A 22145-nucleotide genomic window follows, 5' to 3' on the forward strand; every position below is an offset into this window, starting at 1 on the left:
GTTTACTAATTAATCAGTGTAGCTCTGTGGTCAGCAGCACTGACAAATAATGTGTCACCCATTCGTTCTCTGAGGACCATCGAAACACAGCATGAATAGTCAGACTGCCCAACGGATAGGATGCTCACTACTGACTCAGCAGCATCCTGCCTGTTCCCACTCTCACCTGTGGGTGTCAGTGTGAGCTCTGCTATCAGTGAGGAAAAGATTTGCCCGTGGACAGATGCATCTTGCCACCTCATCATATACGAATGTACATACCTGTGGGATACAGTCCGTATACGCAAACATCGACTTGAAACGATCATCCATGCTTATGTGATATAGAATACACATAGCTACTTGCTTGTAGTTTTCATTTGCTAAAAGGAAAAAAAAAATCCAAATGAATAAGGTTTGTGTTTTAGGTATCACTAACATATAAAGTGGAAAAAAATGAAAAGCACAATGATCCCAGTCAAGGGAAGGAACATTTAAAATAGGAATGCAACATTAATGAAAGAATCCTAACTGATGTGTCAGAATGAACAATATATTTGTGGGACGAAGGAATAAAGGCACTGCCAACTACTACCCCTCTCCCCAACACCTCAAAGGAGTTCCTCAGTTCCTTTCAGAAAATCTGCGCCTTAGAAAGTGGAACACTTGATAACGATGGGCCACCCAGAGAAAGCCTTCATCAGATTCCAGCCAGGAAGTTAAATACCAAGTACAACACTGATGTAGCTGTGGATATTCCTGTTGAAACGACAAGGTTGTTTCAAAGCAAAATACCAAGGAATGCAGTGTCAGAGAAACAAGAACTATTACTCTAGAAAGTGCTGTAGAAGGAATCCAGTGCCTTTCAGACAAATCACACACTGACTGTCTTACAATCTTAAACTGTGGGTATGCTTTACGTTCCAAACCTTTGAGAGAAAACAGCATATTTGCACATCTGTACTTCCCAAACAAAGGTTTAAAGAAAAACTATAGCAACCAACACAAGTAGGTTGTGAACTATTTAACAGAAAGATTCTATCAAAACAGCTTAGACAAACCTAAGAACGCTTCTTAAGAACAAGGCTGATGGTTTGATCCTGACTGCTGAAAGTTGGACTGAGCACTCTCTTGAGCTCTCCTCTAGCCCCACTTTGGCAGGACACTGGCTATCTATGGGATAACACACTCAACTGAAAGTTTAGGCCAGTCTGCAATCAAGTTTCAACTCAGAATTATTTCACAGTTCTGATGCAGCTGATCAGAAATACCTTACCTCCCACTTTAGCTTAAGCTAAGTTGAAATATCTCTCTAATGCTTTGGCAAAGCATCGAGATCTCAATCAGCAACCAACCCAGTTAATCATTTTTCTTCTCCATACATCACTGGAGACTGCAATTTCCTTTAAGTACCAAAGATGTGATGACTTTATCCTGAGAATGCGCATTTGTGATGTCTTACAAAATTGAATTAGCAAGAAATAAACCACCACAAAACCCTTCTGGTAGTTGTTATACCACAGTGTTCTTTCCCATGCCAAATCTGAAAACACAGCTGACTTTTCAGCCCCTCCTAGCATTTTACCTGCTTTGAAAAACAAAAATCACCAATACTGACTTGCATTTCAGCCTTCTATGCACTTCACAGCTAAAGAAGACTTAAGGACCAACTTCGAAAGATGTTGAGACTATTATTAAAAGAAAAGTGCAGATGATACTAAAGCTTACAAATACTGCTTAAAGCAAACAGAACAAAGTGTTTACTCGCTTGTACTTCTCTGGTGACTTGTCATTTTGCCTACCTGTTCATCTGTAGTGACACTGTAAACCCAACAATTGCATGGAAAAAGAAACCCCAGACTACACATACAGCTGAAGTCTTCTCATAAGCAAATATAGAAATGTAAAGAGTAAACTATGCCCAGAAATTTCTTTAGGAAAAAGCTGTTTTCATAGGGAAAAATAGCTGTTTACACTGCTCTTAACACTTCTTTCCATGCCTCCATTTAAAACTCAAACATCAAGTTGCAAATTTAAGACTCAGATTACAATTACACTTTGCTGGGTAATGCAGGAAACACTATGTGAAGTAAAAGGCAAACTAGTAAAAATGTCAGAAAATTGGCTACCCAAAACAGTAACTTGGAAAACAGAGGGACATTGAGACAGACTTGCAGCAGGTATGAACTGGCAAGGCAGTCAACAAGAAGGGTTGAACCTCTCTATTTGATGGGGATTTTTCCCCCACCTTATTTTTGCAAATTGCATTTGTGCTAAGAGAAAGCCTTACATATGGTAGCATCCATAGTTTAATTTGGTAACACTGGTAGCTTGCTTTCAAATAAGACAGCTACTGTAACAGCCAAAGCCTTCCATTTTTTCAGGGGGGAAGACACTCTTCACATACTTCTCCCTCTTTATTTCAAAAGTCCAGCATATTGTACTGTCATTTCTGATACCCATCTTTGGTATTGATGACACCACTGTCTCTATTTCTAGACTTCCAAAAATAATGAAAAAGACCTACACGTTCACCTGAAGTGTGAAAAACACCTAAAACTTTTATCTAAACTCACTCACCAGCACTTAAATCATTCTCCCAAAGTGTGTTCCATATGACAGATTTCATGACACACAAAAGGAAAAGACAGTCATAATTTTAAAAAGAAGAGCTGAATTTAAATTGTTTCTTGCTCCACAGTAAACTGACCCATCATCCCTGAATGCCCTTGTCCTACAGGCAGCTAATGGAACATAGAGGGTTTGAGGGCACTCACAGGCACAGTAAGGAAGTACTTTTCAGTTGTGAATATGCAGGAAAAAAGCATGGATTTTCCTAACTTAAGGATGAGAACAAACCTCAGAATCTGAAGTGAAAAGAAAACAGGGTGCAACTAAACCAGCTTTTAAGGATTTAATGGTATGTGTTTTCTTTAACTTTCATTTCCCTTTTAATCTCTCAGAACACAATTTCAGACCAATTTCAAGAAGCTTCTGTCTCACTTGTGAAAGAACTTTGGTGGAGAAGCAGCAGAATCTTCTCACTTTCATCAGTCCTCTTGCAAAACAGCGGCAACTCCTGATCCAAACAATCAAATGCTTCAGGAAAATCAAGAGGACGTGGATGTTCTTTAGCACAGCCACTGTGATTTAATGCAACTGTTAATCCCCTGCTCAGCCAGAAAGCAAACAGCCTACTGGAAAGTTGATTGGAAACTGCATAATTACTATGTCTATACTTCAGTATAGAAGAGATTCAATAGCTCCAGTGCTACGAACACTAAGTATCACCTTAAGAAGTAACAGTCTGAAACAAATCCACCAATGAGCCAAGTGCCATCCTGTTACACAGAGACCTCATTCTCAAAAACATGAACTTACAGACACTGATTATTATTTAAATATGCCAGTACCGAAAATCACTTTTTTGTTTCCTGTTTTGTTTTATATTCACCTAAACGATGATAAATAAAGCTTTAAGTCAGTCACTGTTTAGAGACTTTAAAGACCTGCCCAGAGAACAGCCTTCCAAAACATGGGAGCAATATCTTTTCTGCTATTTGTGACTGCTACGAAAGGCCACACATGAAAAAGCAGACATTGTTAAGAGAGAATTCCCTATGACTTGGTACAGTAGGCACCAATTATTCTCCTAATCAGAAAAAGCAAGAAGGAGAAAAAGACTCTGCCAAACACTTTCATAAAAATCACCAAAGTTTTGGTGGGGTGCCAGAAAGTTGTGGCCTACAAATGCAAGCAGTTTTGAGCATCAAGCATTTTAGCACTGAAGGTGGAATAGCCAAATGGCCTAAAGCAGCAAGGGCAGCCCTGGAAAATAATGGTCTAGTCATTATGGATTCTTCTGGTATGTATGGCAATAAAACATGAATCATAATGAACTCATTGGATATTAAATGTAAGGGTCACAAGTACTTTGATAGGATTTCCAAAAGAATTTACCATTAATTAAGCAAATAATTATTTGAAAGCGTTACTGAATTATCCTTAGTTCTTACACAGCCATTCCAGAGAAATTGGTCATTCCCAGCTGAGTGCAGTTAATGCCTTAACAAACCGGTCATTAACTGCAGTTACTGATTTTGTGGGAATTATTGTGTTATAAAATACACTCAACAGTTTATAGAAACAATACTTAGATTTTTTTTTTTTTTTTGCAGCTGTAGTTCAGCTGGAGCAGCTGGGATGGAAAAATCTCAGGTCCCTCGGGCTGTTTTCACAACTAGTTTTCTGCAAATTAGAGAGGGAAATAAATACACGATGGGTTCTGAGTTCAAAATGGCTTCAGATTTTTAGCCTTTGAACATTAATAAGAAGCCATGTGCCAGATCCACAGACCAGTGCCCGAATTCTACGTTGAGCTCTTACTAGGGTTAAAGATTGAATGGTACCAGTAGCTGAAGCTGAGAAGTGATGTCTTGATAACAAGATCTGGTCCTATGCTGTAGTGAGCTTAAAATAAAAGATCCTCCATTAGCTCCACAATAACAGAAGAGAAACCCTGAAGCTGTAAAACTGAAACAACAATTTGAGTTTCAGCAGCAGCATTCAACTTTCAAATGCTAATGTAACAATGAGAATATAAATTATGGGTTAAATTATTCAAATGTAAGAGTATCAGTAATTCAAGTAGCCATCATTTCTAATGGACTCATCAATGCAGCAACATTAGATGTGACATATGCCCCATTCAACTCACATGCAAAACATTAACTGCACTAAAATCAAAACCAGAACTCAAAAGAAGGTAAGTCTCTATTAAAATAGCAGAGTGAATCTTCATTTCAGTTTCAAACTCTGATACTTTTAAGTCAAATCTGTTGCAATATTATACAAGTAAGAAATATAAGCAGATACAAATGTAGCAAACTAAACATAGCACCTACATACCATCTCACACTGCTGCCAGAAAAGCACATTTACATTTAAGAGGAGCATATTCATCTGCATTAAAATTAGCAAGGAAGGAATTATGCCTTCATAATAGAAAGGTATCACAACTTCCCTCTGTCTAATATTATTCCTTGCAAGCAGCACTGAAACAGTTGGAATAAGTCACTCCACGTGTGGTTTAGACACATATTGGTTTGATTTACATATGTAAATATAAATCTTATTGAATATATCAGTTTATTTTATCAAGAGAACCTTAAAGACTTTGCAAATCTGCTCATACTCAGAAAGACTAGGCTATGTAAATAATGTTATTAATTACCTACTAATAACCCTTCTTGTATCACCTCTATTATGTTTGAAATTGGCTTCCTACCACAAGCCTAACTTAAAATACACATTTTTCTCTGTTTTCCTTCCTCAAAGCAGCAAGCACATGCACACATCTGAAATACGGATATACTTATTTTTCCCTAGGAAACAAAGACAGAAATATAACAATAATTTCTAAGCCAAAGGAGTCATAAATGACTAATTTAGGTAGAGTTACTTAATCTTACAGCTATAGACAAAAACAAAGCTGCACATCTGGAGCACCAAACTCAATTTCTTTGCCTGGAACACTACACAAGACAGTCAGATTGAAATATATACAGTAAACTCTTCACTGCAGTACTGCTACTTACAAAAGAAGACAGAGTAGCCACCGAGTAAGCAAAATACTGCTGAATTTAGATATTATATCCTTTTCTGAGACTTGCTCTTTCTACAAGAAAAAAAGGAACACTTTTTGTGTTACTTTGGATGTCCTCCAATCAATCACACAGCAGTACAGACTTGAGCAGCAGTGGCTGTAAAGCTGCACATTAGAAAAGGACTAGCTTTCCTTTTCTAAAATATGAGCCACCAGTGTGCCCAAGAAAGGCCAACATCATCCTGGCTTGCATCAGAAATAGCATGATCAGTAGGGCAAGGAAGTGATTGTCCTCTTTTACGTAACACTGGTGAGATTGCACTTCAAGTACCGTGTTCAGTTTTTGGCCCTCACTACAAGCAGCACATCAAGGTGCTGGAACACCTTCAGAGAAGAGCAACAAAGCTGGTGGAAGGACCAGAAAGCAAAAATTAGGAGAAGCAGCTGAGAAAACTGGGGTTATTTAGTTTGGAGAAAAGGAGGCTGAGGGGAGACCACATAACTCTCTACAACCACCTGCTAGGAGATTGCAACAAGGAGGGTGTCAGCCTCTTTTCTCAGGTGACAAGTGATAAGACACAAGGCAAGGGCCACAGGTTGTGCCAGGGAGGCTTAGGCTGAAAATCAGGATAAACTTTTTCATTAAAGGGTTGCTTAAACATTGGAATGTGCTGTCTAGGGAAGTGGATTCCCCAACCCCTGGAGGTATTTAAGCAGTGTGTGGCAGTGGTGCTTAGAGATACGGTCAAGTGGTGGGCAGGCTTGATGGTGCAAGTTAGATGCTGAAGGCATGATAATCTTAAGGGTCTTTTCAATCTAAATGATTTTATGATTCAAAGAGTAAGACTGCCTTACCTAATGGAGATTTTCTAAGAAAATCTGTAAAGCTTTCAGATATAAGCAGCTTGTGTAAAAGGCTAGGTTTAATTCGTAGAGATAAGAATTAAACTGCTCTTGCAATATGCAAAGAAACAACTGAAACAATTCACTTAGTCATGAATTGTAAGCTTCACAGCAGATACACAGGCTCAGGGGATCCCTGCAATTCCTTATATTTGTGGATTTCAAAAAAAAAAATATAAAAACCTCAGCTGAGCCACATGTTCCCACCTCTCCACTGAGCACCTTCACTGCTGTCACCCATAAGCATTTCCTTTTTCAATAAACATTCATGAAGTTGGTTTCTCCTGTGTGATTCCCAAAGTCATCTGCTTCAGTTCAAAGAAACAAAAAACTAATAACATACCTATATGTGAGCAACACAGTGTAGTAAAGAGCTTTCACTCATCTAAATCAGTCTCAGTATCCAGATTAGCAATGTTCCACCTGTAATGGCTACAAAATGGAAATATACTTTGTTTTTAAGTCAACAGCACTAAATTAGAGGATGCATAAGTCTTAGACAGCTGTGCTTAAAAGTTTGCAAGCAAATAAAATAATTTTATGAATTTCAGTCAGTCCTACTGATAACTTACAACAGTTTTCCAGTAACATGAGGCAGAGATACAAGAAAGTTTTATGTTAAAAAGAAATAAAAAGAATTACTTAAGATTATTTCTTCTTCAAACAAAATATTAACGATACTGAAGCCTCTCTATTTTCAGTTTTATATTCCTCAGCATGAGAAGCCAGTTGTTCTTAGTAATACTAAAGTCATCCATCTAAATCCATAGTATGGATGTAAGTAAGTGCTGAGTTCTCAGGCACACTGTGTACCCAACACACTCCTGAAGTCAGACATGCTAGTTTTATTTGAGTATCCAATATGAATTCAAAATTTGTATGCTAAAGAGGGTTGGATTTTTATTTATTTTAAACTGTTGGCCATATTCACCATAAATGATAAAAAAAAGCTACCATTAAAAGAAATCCTTTAATAATTACTGCTTTCCAACAGACCAGTCCCCGTAGTTGAACTGTTACTTAATGTGCTACAGCCAGCCTCTACTATAAAGGAATGGAGACACCCCAGGCAATATTCACACAACAAGTATTGGAACCAGGTGCTGCAGAGCCACCTTAGGAAAAAAAGGTTTCTCAATTTAATTGGGAAAACAGGAGGAAGCATAAATTTTACTGCCATTAATAACTTCAAGCAATCCCGATATGACTTTACCTCACCCTGATGGTTGGACATGTGCTTTCTGTTAGGGTCTTTGCCACATCTGACCCCTATTGTTTGCTCACTTGATCAGGTAAAAAAAAGTATGTTTCTTTATAGGATAAACGAGGCCTATTAAAATCAGAAAAAACACTGCAGTAGCCTATAAGAAGCTCCATTTTCCAACAGATGTGTGAAGCTCCATAATAAGTTCATTACAAAAAGGCCAAGCAAACTCATAAAGAGAACACATCTACTTTAAGCCTTCTTAAAAGAAACTTTCATAAAAGGAATAGAACATTTAAAAACCCACAGCACTCCATTAATTAGAGAGCAAACTACTTCTTGGGTTTTTAAACAGCAGTCAACATACAACACACCTTGGCTACATACCATTATCAAGACCTGGTTGTTAAGACATCGAAAATACAACTGTTTGGCAATTCTGTGATTGCTCATTAAACCTAAGGAGTGGAAAAATATCAAACAAATTTCAGCAGTTTGCAGCAAGAATAGTAAAAAAAAAAAACCAAAACAACAGGTATTATAACATAAAACTCAAAGATTCTGTTAGTGGATCCAATGAAGGCAGACTCTTCAGTGAAGAAAAAGTCACCGAATGACAAAGTAGCTCACCATCCCTATCCTCCAGCTTAAACAAAGAGTTTGAATACAGGAAAAGTTTGACCTACTTTAGAGTTTGTAAGCTACTGCACAACTCCCAGACTTTTTCCACAAATTAGGTGGCTGTTACCTCTCAGTATGCTGACAGTAAGACTTGGAACACCAAGACATTAAGAACATAGACCAGGATGCTCACATTAATGAAGTACATAGGCTCAGTATGTACTGTGCCCAGGCAAATTATACTACTTGGTGCTTGGGACTGATCACATGGCACTTCACTGCAATGTATAACAAACACTACTTGGCTAAATGGAAATTGAAACCCATAAAAACAATTCCTTCAGTCACAGTAATCGGTACTGAAAAAAAATAACCTGTGACGTTCATCATTTTTGAGGTGGAACACCCTGGCACTGCCTAACACTTCCACAGACACATCCATAACCCTTCTGCACTCTATGTCCCATTTGGGCTGAAGTTTTAACTGGCAGTATTCCACAACTCTGTTTTTCAGCTCACAAATCTTTGCGTTCAATGAGAGCTTCATTTTAAAAAGCAGCTCATAATTCTGAGCAACAATGATGAGATACTTTAGTTTAGCTTCCAAACATATTGAGTTCTTTAAACATGGCTTGCACTGGGAAGTGAATGAAAAAAAATTTCAAGACAATACACATTCAATACCCCTAAGAACTGTCCAGCAGCTCAAGAGGACAAATGCACAAATCACAAACCATTCACTCCCTGCATGCAGCCAGAGCTGCTCTTTCAAGGAACAGATCTTCCCTACCCATTTACCTTTGCGGAGCAATATATTTCCCACTGTAAGAGCTCCCACAGCATTCCCTAGCAGTTCTATCATTTTCATTTTGAGAGAAATTACTAACTCATGGGAGGACACAAACCCCAGTACTGCTTGCCACATCCTCTATTGCCAGGAGCTTTTTCTGAACAGTAGTCCACCAAGAAGAATATGCAGCCTGCCATCACACGCATAGCAGCACTCAGCTGGTTCTGCTGAGCAAGCTGCCTGCTGGTCTCAGAGAGAATGAAGAACTATTTGTCTCACTTCACAAAGACTAAGAAACCACTCAGACACAGCACAAAAGAGCACCCTTATTAGAATAATGTGAATCACAAGCTGTGCATGTATTTAAGAGCTGTACCAAATTTTGCATTTGGTTTGGCCAGTTAACTGAAAAACAAAGTGGATTTGATCCAAACAAATAGTTATTTCACTCTTCCTTGTAGACAATGTTTTATTTTTCCTGTCTGCTGCCAAAGCGTTTACTGCAGACACCAATCACACAGGGCAAGGACTATGAAAAAAGAAGGGCAGCATTTCCCTTTTGTCCAACAGTAGGACGCTCGCAGGGATTAAGAAAACAAATTCATATCCTTCCTTTAAAGTTTAGCTCTATGTTTTACCCTTTCAATGAGAATAACTTCCGCAAGCAAATTACCATCAAACTTTACTGCATTTGGAACAAGTTATTATTATACTCCCTTTGAATTATGTCATGCAAAGCAAAACGCAAGCAAAGCAAACTTCCACACAATATTCTGTGATGCACAACTTTGGCCTCTCATTCCAAGGTGATGATTAGAGGGCACTGAATCTGGGTTTTTCACATCTCTGGAAAACAAATAGTTTAAACCACTCGGTGGATTCACAGATTCTCACTTAAATCCACTGCAACTATATTTTTGGCACATAAAGCATATACATGGAGAGTGCATGAAAATAAGATCACTCAGTAAGTATAATTTCTAGGTATTTAAGCAAGGCCATCAGTACAAAACAGTTCTCAGCAAGGCACTGGTGACTGGCAATTACAAGGTTTAATTCAAGAACTGAAGGCAACAAAATCTCTTCCATACTTCAAATAGCTGTGCATGGAAAAACTTGAACACACCAAACTATAATCCCATAGGCCTCCACAGCTCTGCTCCAGCTCCTGATTGGTAAGACTGAAGCCAAGTTTCCCTCAACTGTACCCAGCTCTTTGAGAGTCACAATATAACAAAGATCAGCTGTAGTTGATTAACTTGGGCTCCTGGAGGGAACAAGAGGAGTCTTGTCACATACAATACTTGAGACTTGTGAAGAGAAGCCGCGAAAACTAGCAAGTGGTGTTGACTGGCAAAGCTACATGGGGAAGCAGGCATTGGCACTATTAAAAAGAAAGGCTAATTAAAATGGAAACCAAGACTAAGCAGAATTTCTCATGTCCTTTCTTTCAACAGCAGCCTCAACACGCTACAGCAAAAGACATGAAGATGGCCTTTCTCCAATCATATCCATGTCATACTTAGTCCATTCCTTTGCTAGCTTGGTTGAAGTCATTCTGTTTCTTCTGCTTTTAACTTCAAGCTACATTAAGAGCACTCCTGCTCCCAAGCCATCCAGAGTCCCTTGGGAAACCTGCATGTCATCCAGGACTCAACGTTGTCAAAGAAAGCCATCTCAGTGCTCAGTCTTAAACTGCTGCCTGACAAATCCCATTCTTCCCTTCCTTGCAATCTCAACTCCCCCCTTAAGCCCCTACTACACTTAATTTATACTCATCTCAAACACAGCATAAAAGACTGAAAGGCACAGCATGCACAAATGTTAAGTTTCAGTAGGCAGAGTCAACAAACCTGACCTCTTGGCATTAGGAGCTGTATGGTGACTTGTCAACAGCTGCTGAGATTTGTCAGCACTTTAAGGTGACCTGCAAATGTAAGCTGAGGGGTACTGACTTGAATAATGTGTTTAATGCTCAAGTAACCTGTATAAAAGCGGTATTCTAGCCCATAATTATTATATTATTAAGGATGCAGGCTTCCTTGAGCTAGAATACACAAAGCAACGTCATGGAGAATGACACGAATCATTTTATCGAGAAAATTCTTACTAATCACATAGCTGACTTAGAAAATTTAAGCAGAAAAATTATTACTTTCTTTTCTAATCAGCACACCACAAAATAAGCATCAAACAGTTCTACGGGAGGGAGCCAGGTTAAGCAATACACACTTCCAAGCACAAAAAAGGGGCTACAAGCTTCCTACACAAGGAAAGAACTATTCAAGGAGCCAAGTGCAGACAGTGAAGCTACTGGAAGCATGAGCAGAACTTGCCATAGATTGCCTTAACAGGCATTTCAGCATCTGACCGTGATGTTAGCAGCCAGTTCTGAGATAATCAGCTTTTCTTACAAGTCTATATTCAAGCCCAAGGGAATAGCATTTGAAGAGATATTCTCTTCTCCACATTAAAATAGGAAACTAGAAAGCAGATATCTAATTGATGAGTTTAGTCTGACTCCTATATTAAATAGGGAATTTCTATAAGCAGGGATTTCAGTGGTTTGTGTTGTGCCACTGCGTGGGGTGACTTGTACCTAGAAGCCATAGTCTAAGCTGAACCTGACTACCTAGCAAGACCCCATCTCAAGCAAAAGAGAATACACTTCCTGACCAGTTTCCACTTCTTGGCCTCCTTTACTGTCAAAAAGCACAATCTCGAGGAGAAAGTGGAAAAAAATGCAAAAAGATGGATTCCAAATTCCATTTTTCTTATTTCTCATAGCTCAGGCTAGAGAAGGACATCAAATGCAAACATGGCTGTAGGACAGAAAGCATTAAAACAACTGAGGAGCTTCAGGAGATGTCAGATAGCCATTGTAGTAATCACTAACACTGATCTCAAAGCATTAATTCTCTAAGTTTTCATGATGAGTACGAAAAAGAATAAGGCCATGCTGAGATTTACTGTAGAACTGAGAAAGCAAACAGCCCTAAAGAAATATACAAAGGTAGAGCAGAAAGGTCACTATTGCATTCCACACCATCTCTCACATCTGGATACTGGATTGAGGATATCCCAAACCCAACAAATCACAGAAAACTCAGTGCCTTGAGTCAGCGTTTTATGCATGTAAGGCTTCACAACAAGATCCTCAACTCCCACTTAGAAATGAACACTCAGCAATCCTTACAGCCAAACATTCTGTATATCTACTAGAGCAGTTTCTAGACAGCATCAGCCAAATGAACACACAGGAAGTAATGAAACCTCGAGAAACTCTACTGTAAAATAAGAATCAAGTTAGACAATCCTCTGCTTTTCCCAGACTCCTCATAGTCTCTGTAGCTTTCCTCTATAGTGAAAGTAGGAAAACTTTTTTGTTGTCAAGTTCTCACACAACCTTAACACATTACAAACTGTTGAGCGCAAAGTCTAAGAATAAAAAGTCAGTGTTGTCCACAGCCTAGGCTGAGAAAGCTGTGAGTTTTTTGATCTCTATACAGATCACTACGGTAACATGAAGCAGCACATACAGCTAGCTTCATAAAAAAGATAACTGGTATCTTCAGCAAGTAAGCTCCCTGAAATTGCAGGCTGTTTTTCCTACTATATTTCTATTTTACCTCCCCTAAGATTACAAGCATTGCCCACAAGTCAGCACAAACGATTTTCACCGAGATAGGAAAGTTATTTTTAAAGACTCTATCAACAGTGTAAGAGAACCTAGCAATAAAACTACTAGGAACTGCGTTATTTTAGACTTTCATTTAAACCTGCATCTCAAAAGATTATCTAAATGATAGAAGTTGAGAGTGGTGAAGAAGTTCCCTGGTAAAGAGAAAATGAATTCAGCATCATGATGTAAGACAGCTTTGCTGCCACCTGCTGAATGTCCACCTTGGAACAAAACATACCTAGGAGTGCAGTGAGTTTGGGAAGCAGACCAACTTGCACCATTTTATTTCTCAGGCTCGTGTCAAAGGAGAGATTCAGTAAGAGTCGGAGGGTGATGTTCAGTAGGTCTTCATGTTCACAAGGTACCATTTTCACAAGCTTTTCAACAATATCCATTTCTACCTGTATATAAAGAAAAAGAAAAATCCATAATCCATCCTAACACAACTTTATCTTCAATTATCTTCAAAGGTGACATTTCTACACTTAACAGTAACTGTCAATGCATTTTTATGTGAAACAGGTTCTCTTATGCCTTCATGGTTAAAGCCTTCTGGATTGGTTTATTTCATCAAGTTGATTTAAAAAAAATTGAAACAGTTCAGACATCTTAGAAATATACCTCAACTGGAATACTATAAGAATATAATCTAAGGGCATCACTTGGAAGATGAACTTGGGAAAGGGGAATGGTTAACCATTTAAATGGGAACAATCCTACAGCAACTGATATTGAAAGTAAGGGAGATGCCCAACCAAAAAAGACAGAATCTGCATCCAAAAAGAATCTGAGATCTTTAATTATGAATTTAACATGAACCCCTAGACAGAACTTTCACATTCTCTCACATGTATCACCTTCAAATCAAGAAGTGGAATCCAGGAACTGGGAATTGCTATCTGTTCCTGAGATCCTGTCCACCACATCAGTCAGAAAAGGCATCTGAGCACTGAATGGCAAGACTTCAGAAAGTTTTTGTTGTTTTTAAACATCATTTATCTGCTTTTATTTGACACAATCTTTTGACAGCATTCATTCTCTCCTGGAACCTTCCTTGGCCAGGAGGAGGAACATAAAAATAAGCTTTTGCAGGGACATAATTAGCACTCCAGTTATAAATACACAGAGGATTAGTTCCAAGAAAAGAAACTACAGCTCTCCTCACATGGCATAGTGCAATAACCAAACAACTGGATCCTTTTGATCAGAAACCATCAGATACCAGGAACTCCTACTTCGCTGCTTTGAATTTAATACTGTATTTGAATTCCAAATGAAAGAATGTGCTATAAATAAGTGGATTACTTAGCTTTACTTAGAATCAGACATTGCACAATTGCCTTAGCTTATTTCACCTTCAATATTTGTGTATTACAGCCTAATAAAAATGAGAATATCTCCTTCATAGGTACCCTTCCTTCATAATACTCAGGGGGAAAAAAAGCACACGTCTTTTATCAGAAAGATACTCATGCAGATGACTTGTTTTGAAAAAACTTTTTAAAAGATTTGCATACTACATTTCAAACACTCCGCAATAAAGTAAACCCAACAATTTTGTTTCATTTGTCTTTCTGCAAATCAAATGGAATGTTCAAAGCACGCCAGCAATAAGCAGGGCTGTAATCCTTATTTTCCTAATAAAGTCCCTCAGGGCCCCCCGACAGCTATAAAATAAATAAAAGATTGATCACCTGGTAAATAGTCTACATTATCTTGTTTTCGTTAAGAAATAGGATAGTTGTATATAAATACAGGAGATGCACTCTGTCAACAGTATTTAGTGCTTAGGCAAGCGTGTAATAGAGTTCCAGTAACAAAGATGCAATTAATTTTCTATTACACAGATCTTTTCATCTCTCACGTCTGACATTAATCTCAGATTACCTCTTGGATAAGGAAAATTTATCATTTTTATTTCAACAACTGTATAAAAGCACAGAAACAAAGGCGGGCATCTACTAAAATCCACTGGGAATTCAGTAAATCAGATACTTGCCTGGAGCATAAGGAAGCTTTCTTCAGGAAGAAAAAAAAATCCTACAATTTCAAAAGTTTCAGATTTCAAAAGTTTAAGAAAAACATCATGGCTTTAAATTCTTGTGAGGTATTGGCAGCATAAAGGAACAGTTCTGAGGTGCCCTTGAAGGCCAAAGTAGTCTAGCAGACTGTAAAAAGATAATTCTCTTTCCAAGACAATCCTTGGGATAGTCAATATCATACAAGTGTAATTCAGGGGAAGGATCATGGACATCTCCAGAAGCACAGGTATGACAAACTCTGGAAAGATAACTTAAATTTGGAATTCCACGTATTTAGTTTCACTGTTTGGAATAAGAGCGCATCAAGATTTTTTTCTAGCACATTGCAGCTTAATGCTTTATTTCCTTCCTTTTACTCATAATGAAACAGGATAATCAGGGCCAATTAGGGTGGCAATAGAGATACCCCTTTCTCCCAGCCCTACAAAGTTCTCAGACACTGTGCATAATTTTCTGATGTTGCAGTGGAGTGCTGTGGACCTTACCATATCGTTTTTGTTCTCCATGAAAATGCTGAGTTTCTTCAAGAAAGATACAACCAGGATAAGCAGCTCAAAATTATCACGATCCAGAGCTTTCACTAACATGTGGACAATGTTCTTGTTTCTCATCTTCAGCTCAGTGCGAGTATCCTCCGCAAGATTCAGGAGCAGGTAAAGTGCAACTAATAAATTCAATACAAATCATACCAACAGGTCAAAGACAATGGAATTACCTGAGTTTCTACATACACATTAAGTACTTAAGATTTTCAGAAGCATTCCACTCCCTTCCTAATGCATTTTAAACAAAACTGACCATAAATGCTTTTTATTCCTACTTAGAAAACAAAATTATGATTTTTAACAGTAATTTTATAAAAATTAAAATCATTAGATTTATGACCACTAGAAGCATTTTATTTTTTTTTTCCTTTTAATTACAATGGAAGTCAGTAAAAAGCCTTTCCAGGATAGCCTTGCTACTCCAGACCATCTCAGTCTGACATTAAAGTATATTTGAATACAGAAACTGAGACATTATTCAGACACAGGCCAACTTAAAAATAGACAATAAATCTATTAAATGTAAAAAAGAAATTACGACCATTAAAAGAAAGAAAAAAGTTGAACACTTTCTGTTTTCTTCAAGACTAACAGATCACTTTACGAAATTGTTAACATGCTGTTGCACATTCTGATTAAGTATTTGTCTTCTCTCTGTTCTTCTGTCAAGCCCTTCCACGTTCATTCACACATTCAGTATGTTTAAGCTGCCATGCTTATAACAATCGTTCAAGAAAACTCTCTACCCATATTAAGCAATAATTTGGTTTCTATACCTCTGAGTAGCTGCTCCTGCTTGACAACTAGACCCTGATATTTCTTGTAGGTTTTCTCATAGTCCTTCTTCAAGGTTTGATTTTCAGGATCTTCATCAAGTAAATTGCAGAAGTTAAGGAGTTCAGACGGAAGTTAAACAGTCTGGATGACTGCTGTCCTCAGTAGAAAGACATTATCTCCCCAACAACTCACTGCCATCTGCAGTACTTCTTCCCCCCCTATTCCTGGGTATAGTCTATATACCCATATACTCAGCAAAAATACTCCCAGGACACACTGCTCATACAATAATACACTTGTGTTGTTTAATAACTTCAGAATGATCTCTTCAATAGCCCAAGCTTCTCACAATCCTTCCCATATCTACAATTATATTTCGCAATTCTATTTTTTTTTTTTTTTTTACTGCTTTCACAGTAATTACTGTATGCTAATCACATGTAACTCAACAACACCTACTAATACAAGGCAAGAATCATCAAGCTGCCCCAGCCCATCAAAAGGATATCAGCTTTCTTCTTTTTAGCAAGTTCTTCCTGCCAAAGCTCATGTCTCTTCAGCTCATGGTCTATGATGTTCATACACAGAGCTCCAATTTTGTAGTGTGTGATTATGCCATGAAATTGAGAAAAACTACATTGAAGAAGGAAAGAAGTAAATGCAAACAACCTTAAAACTGTTCTGACATCTAGGATAGCAAAGTTCCAATGCTACTCCACCTGATTATGATTAAAAAAATAGCTACTCGCTTTCTGCAATATTATAGAGTGTTTCTCTCTGGGAAATTACTTCAAAACAATGATCCAAAACATAAATACTCTTTTCAAGTTTTCAAAAGCACAAGAAAGCATCTTGCACAGTCAAGATAACACAAAACAGTTATCTTGACAAGATAAGCAAAACAGTTAAGAGGAAAAAGTTACTGCAGTAGTAAGTACTTCAAGGCATGAACTTAAAATATAAAATAGAAATACAGGTCTTGTATTTTTGATCTGACATTACAGTCCCAAAGAGAAATTCTTTCTTCATACAGGATGAAACGCAGACATCTCCATGTGTTATTCCAAGTCAGAATAACAATGCATTCTAATTTTCACGCATACAGGAAAACGTTTTCCAGTTAACCTCAGTTCTCATGCTGTAGGAGCTATAGAGAATCTTCTACTCACAAGAACTATAACAGAGACCCAAAATCAAGTTGCAAAGCAAATGATACACAGGGTATGCTGGAATGCTGGCATATCCAATAAGAGCAGTTTTGAATACCGTTTTTTCCCTGTGAGACATGCTGAAGGAAACAGAAGATTGTAGCAAGGCATCTTACCTACAGGTCAAAATCCTTATTAGCTTTCTCCCAGCTCAACTACAAAACACCTCACCAAGGGGATTCTTTCTGTGCCTCAATTTTGCCATTTAACAGGCGTTATTAAATTGGCAATATTTTGCCCCTGTTTCAGTAAGGTTTTGTAGCACAGTGCAAAGAAATGAAAAGTAAGCAGAGAAAAAAATGTTCCTTATCTTCCTATACACAGAGACTCTGAACTTACCTTGAGAAGCAAAAGAAAATATATATTATATTGGTAGCAAGTTCCACACTTTGTTTCCAGTCTTCTCGCAGCACTCTAGCCAATGCACCCAGGGCCGTTTCTAAAGCAAAACAAGAGTTAGATGAGCACCAGCATCTCACATCCCTCTTTTTCTCTTGAAAGACAAAGTCTGAATGCACTTTATTCTGCTTGTCTTGTTGTTCGTTTGTTTAAGCAGAAGCTTTTCAGAGTTCTCTCACTTTAACAGGTAACACTGCTCAAAAAGTTCTGCTTGCAGATGGTACATACAGCACCCTGACTGGCCATCCACTAGCATCGAGAAGAGGTGATAAGAAAGGACAGTGAAACCAAACATTAACACAGTCTTAAACCTACTATCGGCTTTGAAATGCTGTGACCTCTACCATCCGTGCATTCCATACTACACTTTGGCTCCTAGTGACAAAATCAACACATCCACTTTCAAATTCTATTTCAGTTCTGTCTTAACAACTGTCGCTTTTTCCATTCACTGCTTTCTATTTCTTTACACCCATCCCAATTCTTGCAATAATCTTACTTATGGACTTTGTAGGATGGGCATAGCACATTCATTGCTGTAATGCTATAACATGATGGAAAGTACAGCAATAGCAATGGGGTGGCACAATCCTAGACTGCAGCAAATGAGAACAAGCCCGAACACAGCAGCTGTGGACATCAAAACAAGGGAAGAAAAGCTACTTACCTTTGGAAGGCCTCAGGTAGGCAAGGACCTTCAGCAAGATACCCTTACCTTCACTGCCAACCCTTAAAATGAGGTCTGGGAAAGGGTGGATCCTGGCTGTATCCCTTCCACCCCTCAGGTGCACTGTATGCACCTGAGCTCCCCTGGGTTGGCCCTGCCTTCCTACCAGGTGCTCAATCACTGCTTCAAGCCATGACTTAGCTTTTCCACTACAATCACTTAATGAATGTGAGGACAGAAGAATCAATAAAATACACATGGGAGACAAGGAAGGAGAGAACTAAGTTTACAAGACATGAGCCTATCATCTGTTTCAAAGTCTGGTTTGGACTGAGTGCATCTTCTGTTTGTCAGACTCACCTATACATAATGCATGGCAGCACACATGCATACACAGACGATGACAACAACGTGAATGTCACAGAGAGATTTCTGGTTTTAAAATGGATCCTTAAACAAAAGAAGCATGCTACACTAGTGAAATAGTTGGATGACGTATCCACAGTCAATTTATTCTCTTGGAAACCTGACATCTATAATTATGTGAGACTGCAAATCCTGTTTTCAAACCATCTAGGGTCTTGATCTTCAGAATGCAACTCTTCTTTTTTTTTTTTGTCTCCACTACCAATGCCAACTTAATAAGATGAGAAAAAAAACAGCTGAAGTTGAACCTGGATGATTTCTGGTCCACCTACGGACAGCCTAAGTTGTGCCCATTTGTGGTGAGATCTAATTGGAGTTTGACAGCCAGTTCATTATGAACTGAGAAGCATAACCTAGCATATTATTGAGAGCAAGCATAACATTTAGCTGTAGCATCATGTAAACTACAGAAAATCTCAAATGAAAGACAAACTGCTTTTTCATCAAGAATGCACCACAAAAGCAACATAACATTAAGAGAAGTTTCAAACCCTTGTTACCATTAATAAGCAGTTCTTCCAGGTTATCGGGATTCCGAGCCAGCTGCAAGATGAGGGCAGAGCCACGCACCTTGTCAGGAATGTCCTCATACAGTAATTCAATGTACTCATCCATGTCATTGATATTGGCAACTTCATCAATCTGAAAGCAGTCATAAGCAACGGTGTTACAGATAAAGAGATGTTAGTTTAACACGACTGATCACAATGCTTCTCAATCACGAGACGAAAGAAAGCAGAGCTTTGAGTTCAGATATTTGGAAAGGATAAAACACTCAAAAAAAAAAATAATCAACTCACAGAATCACAGCCAACAAGCACCAGGAAATCTGAGAAGATTTAATTACAAAAAACAAAAGGATGCTCAGACATGACTCCCTGCATCCTGTCCCATATTCCAGACCTCTCTTGCTGTCCTGCTGTGTGCTACAGATGAGGAAGTATGAAAGTCACATATTTTACCCTTTATGGAGATGATTTTTCCATTGTGCAATATATCTAAACCAAGTTCTTTCTTTAAAAAGAAACACACACACAAAAAAACAAGGAAAAAACACAACTCACCACCGCACAGAATTACACATTTCCCCTCCCCACTTATAAAACCACTTTTTAGTAGTAATTTTTTTTTTTAATTACTTTTTTTTGCCTTTCTCATCTAACACCAATATTTACCTCCATGCCTTCAAATGGTGGTGGATCTTTTGGCTTACTGGATTTCTCTTTCTTTTCTATAATGAAAAGACATAATTGCAGTTAACTTACACATATTTATAGACAAAAACACATTTATTCCAAGAGTATACATTCTGGTACAATGAAGCTCAAAGTCCTCTTGCATCCAGCTGACCTGTTAGACACACAGCTACTGTGTGTCATGTTTCTGAAGCTAACCAGACCAAAAGCTGCAAAAAGAACCCTCAGATGCCTCTGACTCCTCAGTCTAAATAACCAGTTACAGCCCAGTAACTGGGAAGAAAGCAAATTATAAGCTTTAGTGCTAGTCTAGAGCAAAAAAAACTCACTTCCACAGTAAGACACTTTAATAGTTTTGAATCTGCTTGCCAATGTAGCAAGGCTGCCCTGCGACAGGCCAAGACATGTATTTTGATAGTTAAAATGACAATTCTAGCTTCCATCTGCCCTACCCCCCTCCAGACATCACTTCATGATTGTCATTTTTTTTTTTTTTATTTTTTTTTTTTTAAGTGTGGTTTAATTACACATCTTCCCAATTTTCAGTTTGGGAGCTTGTACACCAAGCAAGTTAGGACCTCAGCTAAAGAAAACTTTGCACAGCAGTTTTTCTAACACTGAAGGACCTCAGCCTCAAGCTACCTTGTTCTTGTACTATTTACCTTTTCCTGCTGACGCATCTCTGCGATTCTGTAGATAGTACAACAGCTGTTCCACTTCTGCAAGTTTGGAGGGGTGAATGAGCTTGCATTCTTCAACCACCTTTCGAGCCAGGGAAGCAATGTCTGTATTTGCATTGAGACTCTTTAGCCGAATGCTGCAAGAGATAGAAAGGTCTCATATTTTAGATCCTTCTATCTTGGATCCTTTGACTTTACACACATCTAAGAGCTACACAAGGAAGCTTTTTTTCACAGTGCCTGCAAATCCAGTGTCAGAAGTATCTCACAGTTCTGACAGACCTACAGCAAAACTCCCACAAGCAATTATCAGTAAGAAATCTCTGTGGGTACTAACGAAAGGATGAAGCAAAAATGAATTCCAGCAAATTGCAAATATGAGTTACGCTGATTCATCTGAAACAGATGAACATGTCTGGTACCCTCAAAAACAGTTTCATGATTCTTTTCCTCTATTCTTACACACACTCACACAGGTAGTCACTTCAGCTCAAATTTTTAGAAATAATTCATGACAGAGATAAAACAAACCTAGAACTTATGACCTTACATTTTCTGACACTCTTTGCGCTCCCCCAGCATAGGGTCTCCTGTCTCCCCCAAAATCGTTGCTTCCACTTCATAGTGAACAATCAGGGCTTTCTCCGATGGATGCACATCTATGTTGCCTCCTTTTACCTTCCTGAGGAGAAAAAACAAGTTACTGATTAATTGAAAGGCTCAAAAATCATGTCAGAACATAGATCATTAAGAACAACCTGTCTCCATTTCTATATCCTCATTCCAAGCATTGTCCTCCTTCCACACCACATTTCTTCATTTCAGACAGCTGTACCAACGCTTATTCTTAAGTACTACCACTAATATGTACAGAAACACCCAAGTCATTGGCCATTCTTGGTTGAAAGAGGATTAATCTTTACAAAGATTAACAACAACAAAGAGGCATTTCATAAAGATGAATTTCCCAGATCCCTTAATCTACACTGCAAAATCTTCTGCTAATTGATCTAGTGGTACAAGAACTGCCACTTACAAGTGATAATTTTTGCTCTAAGACTAACTTAGTAGGCTTATCTAAAGCTTCACAGTTCAAATTATTTGTAATTCACTCATGATAAACTTTTAGTCTCAAATTCACTGTTGTCTCCTGAAACATAAATCCATTCACTGCTGTTCCTCACCTCATGGTGTTTGTTGCCAGGCTTAGGGGAAAACCAGACCAACAGCTGCCATCCACAGGTGTAAGTCAAGCATGTCTACCTGCTTTATTACAGCTACAGGTATTTGGGAAAAATGTTCTCCAAAGAAAGCACTGGGTTTGTCACTGACAGAAGCGTCTGACTTGCTTATTTCACCACGGTCATGCTGAGCTATGAAGGCCATGTTCTTAAGTGACAACAAAACCACATCCATAGCAT

General features: G+C 38.3%; 1 protein-coding gene and 1 long non-coding RNA gene across 6 annotated transcripts in view; one reads left to right on the forward strand and one right to left on the reverse strand.

The window, feature by feature from the left end:
- Positions 1 to 5080, forward strand: part of LOC116230483 (uncharacterized) — a 47550-nt gene extending 42470 nt beyond the window's left edge. The window contains exons 4-5 of one of the 2 annotated variants that reach the window (XR_016469104.1): positions 2943 to 3844; positions 4158 to 5080. This is a non-coding gene — a long non-coding RNA (uncharacterized LOC116230483). The other variant, XR_016469103.1, reaches the window with a different exon arrangement.
- Positions 1 to 22145, reverse strand: part of KIFAP3 (kinesin associated protein 3) — a 65664-nt gene that overhangs the window by 40226 nt on the left and 3293 nt on the right. For all 4 annotated transcript variants that reach the window (XM_031595664.2, XM_031595663.2, XM_031595660.2 and 1 more), the window contains exons 2-11: positions 21275 to 21406; positions 20707 to 20861; positions 20024 to 20079; positions 19349 to 19490; positions 17696 to 17795; positions 16657 to 16781; positions 16148 to 16246; positions 15312 to 15490; positions 13023 to 13185; positions 262 to 362 (exon numbers count right to left, since the gene is read on the reverse strand). In XM_031595664.2, coding sequence (XP_031451524.2) covers positions 262 to 362; positions 13023 to 13185; positions 15312 to 15490; positions 16148 to 16246; positions 16657 to 16781; positions 17696 to 17795; positions 19349 to 19490; positions 20024 to 20079; positions 20707 to 20861; positions 21275 to 21406 — 1252 coding nt within the window. The remainder of the gene's footprint in view (positions 1 to 261; positions 363 to 13022; positions 13186 to 15311; positions 15491 to 16147; positions 16247 to 16656; positions 16782 to 17695; positions 17796 to 19348; positions 19491 to 20023; positions 20080 to 20706; positions 20862 to 21274; positions 21407 to 22145) is intronic.

This window comes from Phasianus colchicus, chromosome 9 (assembly GCF_987193195.1).
Source record: "Phasianus colchicus chromosome 9, bPhaCol1.hap1.1, whole genome shotgun sequence".
Lineage (NCBI taxonomy): Eukaryota > Metazoa > Chordata > Aves > Galliformes > Phasianidae > Phasianus > Phasianus colchicus.